Source organism: Dipodomys merriami, unplaced genomic scaffold (genome assembly GCF_024711535.1).
Source record: "Dipodomys merriami isolate MVZ:Mamm:240054 unplaced genomic scaffold, mDipMer1.0.p SCAF_106, whole genome shotgun sequence".
Classification (NCBI taxonomy): Eukaryota; Metazoa; Chordata; class Mammalia; order Rodentia; family Heteromyidae; genus Dipodomys; species Dipodomys merriami.
This window is the reverse complement of record NW_027202338.1, coordinates 16,231-24,060: the sequence shown is the minus strand read 5'-3', so window position 1 is coordinate 24,060 and position 7,830 is coordinate 16,231. Positions and strand designations below refer to the sequence as shown.

The window sequence follows — 7,830 nt, the reverse complement described above, 5'->3', positions numbered from 1 at the left end:
ACAGCCACCAGAGGGCACCGGCAGGCTGGTCCAGGCGAGCTTGTCCTGGGACCCCGCCCCTAGGATGCTAGGATGCTATGGGGGGGGCCCCCCTGGGGCTGGGACCCCCTTATCCCTACCTGAACCTGGAGGTTCTCAGATTACGAGTTCTAAGCTAGCGCCTGGATTTGGGCACTCCCCCGCAGGTGTGTGTGCGGTGGGGGGAGCCATTGGGGTCCGGAGGGGGCGGGGCCGGCCCCCTGGAGCTCGGGCCCCGCCCCCTCCGGCCCCGCCCCCTGCCCCTAAGAGGCCGGGGCTCCGGGCGGCGGCGCTCAGCGCGGCAGGCGGGAGGCTGCGGGCCGGAGGCTGCGGGCCGGAGGCTGCGGGATGGCCGCCCAGCGTCTGGGCAAGCGCGTGCTGAGCAAGCTGCAGTCCCCGTCGCGGGCCCGGAGCCCCGGGGGCAGCCCCGGAGGGCTGCAGAAACGCCACGCGCGAGTCACCGTCAAGTACGACCGGAGGGAGCTGCAGCGGCGGCTGGACGTGGAGAAGTGGATCGACGGACGCCTGGAGGAGCTGTACCGCGGCCGGGTGAGACGCGGAGGGTCGCGGCCCGCAGGAGGGAGGCGGGCCGGGCTGGGGCGCAGACCCCGCGCCTGCCGGCAGCCCGGGGTGCCCAGGACGGCCCGGCCCGCTGCGCCCTGGGGCTGTCGGTGGGCACAGAGAAAGTGACACAGGCCCCCTGGGATCCCCCAGACACCGCCCAGGAAGGAGGCAGAGCCACCATCTCTGAGTAGAGGGGTCTCTCAAAGGCTGTAGATGTGCGACAGGGAGACGGGCACTGAGCTGCACAGCCTGGCCACGGGTGTTTCCACAGACAGACCCAGCTGCAGGCAAACTCACAAAGTCACGCCACTTGTAGATATCTAGAGAACCAGCACGGCCCTGTCACAGTCGTGGACACATGTCCATCACAACTATGATTCATACAAAACAACCTGAGCAGCAGCTGTCCGGAGATCCGCATCAAGATTCACCTGGGGGGGTGAACTCACTGACAATCCACACAGCAGTACCCAGCCGGGGACACAAAGCAGCCCAGGTTACATCTGCCCATCTTTATTCTTTTAATTAATGTATGCTAAGTATATAAAGGGTTTCATTGTGATATTCTCATACATCATGCATATAATGTACTTTGATCAAATTCATTCCTCATTCGTGTGTGTGTGTTGTGTGTGTATGTGTGTGTGACTCTCCTGGGGCTTGAACTTAAGGCCTTGGCACTGTCCCTGAGCTTTGTTTTTACTCAAGGCTGTTTATCACTTGAGTCACAGCTCCACTTCTGGCTTTTGCTGGTTAACTGGAGATAAGAGTCTCCTGGACTTTCCTGCCCAAGCTGACTTCAAACCGAGATCCTCAGATCTCAGCCTCCTAAGTAGCAAGAATTATAGGCGTGAGCCACCAGTGCCTGACTATTCCTTATTATTTTCTAAAGGAAAAATAAATGACTACCCACCAATCTCGTGACAGATGTCATGGCCACTCAGGCACACGAATCAACAGAAATCACAGCTACTCAGAGACATGAAATCGCATCACCTGTAGGTACCCAAGGACTTCACATGTTGAAACTGGCCTTGGGCTTGTGGACCATGACATACGTGGGGAGGCAGGGTGCAGGGAGACTAACATGTCTGGATTCGCATCCTTACTAGAAGTCACACTTTGTATAATATACATGCTCTGTGGAACACAGACAGACACACAGACACACAGACACACACATACAAGCCTCACAGAGCCTGCGCAGCTGCACACAGTGTGAGAAGGCCAGGTCCTCACAGTGACAGAGGTGTCGCTTTCAGGTGGACAACTGCTCTCTGATTCTAGGTGACACCTTGGGAGGTGCCCCTCTGACACACAAGAGGTGTCCCAGCTGGGCCTGGGTGTCTGGCCATGAGACATTACTGTCCACTCCTCAGAGCACCATGGGCCCCGGTCAGAAACTACGCCCCATGCTAGGCATTCCTGAGCCAGCCCTGAACCCTAGGCCCCAGGCTCTGGCTCAAGCCCACTCAGGGTAGCATGTGACTCCCCAACTCCATTCCACCCACACCCAGCCAGACAGCAGGATTTGGGGTTGGGGACAATAGGTTATGGCCCCAGGGACCTCTTCCTCCAGGACAGCTGGGTCCTGTCCCAGACAGAGGTCCTGAGCCAGCTGTCCTTTGCATCATGAGGTCAAACTCAGAGCTCTCCCCTGCCTTCCTGGGCAGCTCAAAGATAGACCCTGAGTTTGTCACCCTCCCGCCACGAGGCAAGGGGGGGGGCACTGGTGGTCCCCTCCCTAGATCCACCCACTTGTACTTGGACCCGATGGCTGGCTGGCCTTGAGCCCAGCTCCCCGCGCCTGTCCCCTGGGGGAAGGGGCCCTCCCGCCCCCACCTACTGCTACAACTTTGCCTTGAAAGGGCAGGAGCCAGCCCCTCTCCTGAATCCCAGAAAATGTTCCTGGACTCAACTGGGCCTGTTTTTCCACTGTGGGGACTAAAGCCAATGGAGAATGACCTGTGCCAGCCCCGGGGCTCCTGGGCTCCAGGGCACAGGCAAGCTAGTACTGCCCCCCACCCCCACCCCTCAGTTCTCATCAACCCATCTGTCACCCCTCCCCCAGGGCCCAGATGTCCCTTCTCCCTGCTGGAGCTGTCCCTGACTGCCACCAGCTGAGCCCTGGGGGCTGGGAGGGGGGCGGGAGAGGAAGGGGACTGTCACCAACCCTGGTGTCCGTGGCTTTAGGAAGCAGACATGCCAGATGAAGTCAACATTGATGAATTGTTGGAATTGGAAAGCGAGGAGGAGAGACGCCAGAAAATCCAGGTAGGTGTGTGAGTGGGGGTGCCCCCATTTTTCACTGCTCTGAGAAGACTAGCCACAGCTGACATGGACACCGAACCAAATACTTCACACCCAACCACTCCACACACATTAATTCTTTGAAGTATGATCATCTCCCATTTGCCAGTTAAGGAAAATGAGGCTTCAGAGAGGTGGAATGATTTACCCAGGGTCACACAGCACAGCGGAGCTAGGGGCCAAACCCAGGAAACCTGGCTGCTCTGTCTCCTCCCCCACACCCCCAGCTCTGCGAGCTTTCTCCTCCCCTGACCTCTCCCCGATGGCTGAGCCCTGTCCCTGATCACCCCAAAGGGCCCTCAAGCTATATTCTTCCTTTGAAGCCAGGTGGGAAGTCCACCCTAGGATCTAACTGCCATTAGTCTGGCTGTCCTGCAAAAGGGGAGGGGCGTAAGCAGAATCAGTAATTGTCATTGACTATGTTGTTGTTGTTTTGTTTTGTTTTGGGGGGGCTGTTTAGAGACTCCTCCAGTCATGTATGAGCCCCACAGAGGTGAGTTTCCTTCCCTTGTTCTATGTCTTGTCTGCTCCCTGTACCCCAAAGGGAGAAGAGAAGGCTGGCCATGGGGGATGAGGGGGGTAGAATAGGCCAACAGCATTCTGGGAAACTCTTCCTCCTCCTCCTCCTCCTCCTCCTCCTCCTCCTCCTCCTCCCCCTCCTCCTCCCCCTCCCCTCCCCCTCCTCCTCTCCCTCCTCCTCCCACTCCTCCTCCTCTCCCTCCTCCTCCCCCTCCCCCTCCTCCTCTTCCTCCTCCTCCCCCTCCCCCCCCTCCTCCTCCTCCATCTGTCTCCTAAACTCCACAAGCAGTTTCCTGGAGCCACCCCCCCCCCCCCATGCGTCTCCATTCTGGCCTCTGCCCTGCTGTGTCAGGCTGCTGTCTGAGGGCTCAGTCTCTCTCTGCCTCCATCACACCCTAACTCCCTGCCACACCCCCTGAGGGGCGCCCCATCCTCCAGGCTTTGGTGCTTGCTTAGTAGCCCAACTCCACCCACTTCCTTCCCTGCTTTAAAAGGGAAAAATATTCATGTTTCTCCAACCAGCTCTGGGCTGCCCGCGGGACGAACGTCACCACATCCCATTCCCTGGAACCCTCTCTCTGGCCTCCATCTCTCTCAGGCCTCTGTCTCTCAGGCCTCTGTCTCTCGGGCCTCTGTCTCTGGGGAACCTCCTGATCACTTCTTGGCCTGAGAGCTGTCTCCACGTGTCTCTCTCTCTCTCTCTCTCTGAGTCTCTCCGCTCCTGCCTCTCTCTCCCTGTCTCTGGCCCCACAGCTGTGTCTGTTTTCTCTACCTTGCTCCACCTCATTCGCCATCTGTCTCTCACCCTGGAACAGGGTCTCCCTACGTAGGTAGCCCAGGCTGGCCTCAAACTTACGATCCTCCTGCCTCTGCCTCCTGCAATGATAGGCTTAGCGTCTTCCAGTGTCTTTCCCTCTGTCCTCCTCTCTCTTACCCCGAGAATCTTTCTAATTTCTGTTTCCTCATCTCTCTCTTTCTCCTCCCTGCCCCCATCCCTGCCTACCTCTACACCTCCTCCCTCCTCCCACTGTTCAGGCTGCAGGAGGGTATGCAAGGCCCACTCCTGCGTTCTTAAACTTCTTCCTGTTCCCCCAGGATTTCATCCAGGAGCTACTGACCAAGCTCCAGGGCCTCCACAAACAGCCAGGCCTCCGCCAGCCCAGCCCCTCCGACGAAGGCAGCCTGAGTCCCCGCCAGGACCGGGCCAGGACAGCCCCTCCGTGACCCCATCTTGATTCTGTGACCCTTCCACTTGGCCTCCCTCCCTAACACGCCCGGCTTGTTTATACGTTGTAGTTCATGGTTCTGTAACATCTCTGCGCGCCCGGCCTTGCTCTCCCGGTTCCCTGGGCCTCTCCACACCCCCTCCCCCAACGCCCACTGTCCAGCTCCCCGCTCCTCACACCCCAGCGCCCACAGCTGGTCCTGCCAGATGGACGATCGCTCCTCCCTGGCCAGAGAGCATGAGAACAGGCCCTGCTGACCCCAGGGCTCTGGGGACTCACATCCTGTCCCCACCTCCCCCACACCCAGGCCCATTCTTGGCCGGCCCGCCCCGTGAGCCCCTCTGTGGATGAGGGCTATGGAGTTGAGACCATACAAATGGGCCTGAGGTTGGTGGTAAGCACAGGCCTGCTGAGTTGGGGAGGGAAGCCCATATTCCTTAGGGCAGTAAAGAAATCCTGGAGGGCTTCCTGAAGGAAGTGGCATTAAGGCAGGGATTTGTGTGAGATGGGCTCCATTTAGATCCACAGACTGTGAAATTGGCAGGGGGCAGAGGAGTTGAGAGAAGAATTGATCTTGAGTCTCTGGGCTGGGAATGTGGGATCTCAGAAGGAAATAGTGGCTGTGTCATGAAGTTTAACACCACATTTGGTTTATCCTGGGTGCTTCAGCTGTCTGTGATTGGGAGATGGGCTAGGAGTTGTGAGGGGGGCGTAGTGGAGGCCAACAGCCCAAGCAGAGCTGGAGAAATAGACATCTTCCATCCGTGCCAGTGGCCGTGTCAGGACCAGGTATCCACGCAGGGTCTGAGCCCCAGGCCAGCAGGAAAAGAAGGCCCTTCAGTCAGGCGCTGGTGGCTCATATCTGTCATCCAAGCTACTCAGGAGGCTGAGATCTGAGGATCATGGTTTGAAACCAGCCCAGGCAGGAAAGTTCATGAGACTCTCATCTCTAAGAAACTCCCCTGGGGTTAGGAATGTGGCTTAGTGGTAGCTTGCTTGCCGGGCATGCATGTAGCCCTGGGTTCCATTCCTCAGAATCCACATTCACAAAAAAGCCAGAAGTGGTGCTGTGGCTCAAATGGTAGAGTGCTAGCCTTGATCAAAAGAAGCTCAGGGACAGTGTTCAAGCCCCAGGACTGGAAACAAAACAAAACAAAACAAAAGACCAGAGCTGGGTGCTGCTAGCTCACGCCTGTAATCCTAGCTACTCAGGAGGCTGAGATCTGAGGATCGTGGTTCAAAGCCAGCCCAGGCAGGAAAGTCCGTGAAACTCTTATCTCCAATAAACCACCAGAAAACCGGAAGTGGCATTGTAGCTCAAATGGTAGCGTGCTCGCTTTGAGCTGAAGAGCTGAGGGACAGCGCCCAGACCCAGAGTTCAAGCCCCACGACCGACCAAAAAAAAAACCAAACCAGAAAACTGGAAGTGGTGCTGTGGTTCAAGTGGTAGAGCGCTAGCCTTGAGCTGAAGAGCTGAGGGACAGTACTCAGGACCAGAGTTCAAGCCCCATGACCAACAACGATAATAAAAAAGCCAGAAGTGGAGGTGTGGCTAAAGTGGCAGAAAACCAGCCTTGAGCAATAAAAGTAAGCAAGTGTGATGTCCTCAGTTCAAGCCCCAGCGTGTATGACACACACACACACACACACACACACACACACACACACACACACACACACACACACACACACAGCTTCTTCAAAGAACAAAAGAGGACCCTCTGGGGGTTCCCAGGCCTGTGGGTGGTGGGTGGCCTTGTGGTCCCCATGTATTCTCCATACAAGACAGGACAGAGTGCGCACCTCCAGCCTTTGTCCTCTGGGCCTTCCCCCCCCCTCCCCTCCCTGCCCCAGCCCCACTTCACACTTCCCTTCACAGAACCTGATCTGCCTTCCTTTTTCCTGCTGGTGGGGGTGGTGTGTTCCTGGAACGTGGGTTCAAGGCCTTCCCGGGTGCGCTGTGCTCAGAGCCTCTCAGTTTCCTCTTCAGGGAAATGGGAACTGCACAGATGAGGAACCCGAGGCCCAGATTCCTGATGTTATTTGTCCCAAGTCAACAGCCAGGGAATGTGGCGCTGGGCTGCCATCCCAGACTCTGACTCCAGAACTCAGCTATTTTACTCCTATGTCACCGCGACCCTACACACCACAACAGCGCTTATTTTTAGTGGTGACGAGTGACGGGCTAGCTCATGCGAAGGTGGTGGTGACTGCTCAGACAATCCAACCCAAAGCTCAGCGCAACCAGGGGAGCACAAAAGCTGCAGCGCAAGGACTGCAAAGCAGCGCGGCCTGGGCCTCACACGGCGCTGCTCACCTATAATCCCAGCACTGAGGAGAAAACGAGTTTTTAACCAGCTTGGGTTACATGATGCGATGCGAGCTGCCAAAAACCAAACCAACAAATCAAAAATCAAAGTGGGAGTCAGGTGCTGGTGCTTATGCCTGTCCACTTAGCTACTCAGGAGGCTGAGATCTGAGGATCATGGTTCAGGGCCAGTATCGGCAGGAAAATGAATGAGGCTTTTATAAACTACCAAAAAAAAAAAGAGAGCCAAAAGTGGAGTTGTGGCTCCAGTGGTAGCGTGCTAGCCTTGAGCAAAAGAAGCCCAGAGACAGTGCTCAGGCCCCAGCTCTAGTACAAAAATGAAGCAAAACAAAAAAGTGGGATTGGAGGCATGGCTCAGTTGGTAAAGTGCCAGCCAATGAGCAAAAGTGTCAGGTACTAGGCACTGGTGGCTCACACCTGTAATCGTAGCTACTCAGGAGGCTGAGATCTGAAGATTATGGTTCAAAGCCAGCCTGGGCAGGAAAGTCCATGAGACTCTTACCTCCAATTAATCACCAGAAAACTGGAAGTGGTGCTGTGGCTCAAGTGGTAGAGTGCTTTGCCTTGAGCTGAAGAGCTGAGGGACAGCGCCCAGGGGCAGAGTTCAAGACCCACTACCGAAAAGAAACAAAAAGAAAGGCATCAGGTACTGAGTTCAAGTCCCAGTCTAGGAAAGATAAAGAAAGAAAGAAAGAAAGAAAGAAAGAAAGAAAGAAAGAAAGAAAGAAAGAAAGAAAGAAAGAAAGAAAGAAAAGGAAATGACCAACTCATATATATTAAAAACAAAACAAAACAGGACAAGGAGCCTAGTAGAGTGTAGGCCCTGAATGCAAATACTTCAAGGCAAAAGCAAAGAACAACAAC

The 7,830-nt window shown here is 56.0% G+C and overlaps 1 protein-coding gene across 1 annotated transcript; it reads left to right on the top strand.

The window, feature by feature from the left end:
* The first annotated feature begins 302 nt into the window (after positions 1-302).
* LOC138812196 (protein phosphatase 1 regulatory subunit 14A) lies at positions 303-4,706 on the top strand. Its single transcript, XM_070000203.1, has 4 exons — positions 303-567; positions 2,776-2,856; positions 3,353-3,385; positions 4,507-4,706. The coding sequence occupies exons 1-4, from the start codon at positions 367-369 to the stop codon at positions 4,633-4,635; spliced, it is 444 nt and encodes a 147-aa protein (XP_069856304.1). The 5' UTR covers positions 303-366; the 3' UTR covers positions 4,636-4,706.
* Positions 4,707-7,830: the final 3,124 nt, after the last annotated feature.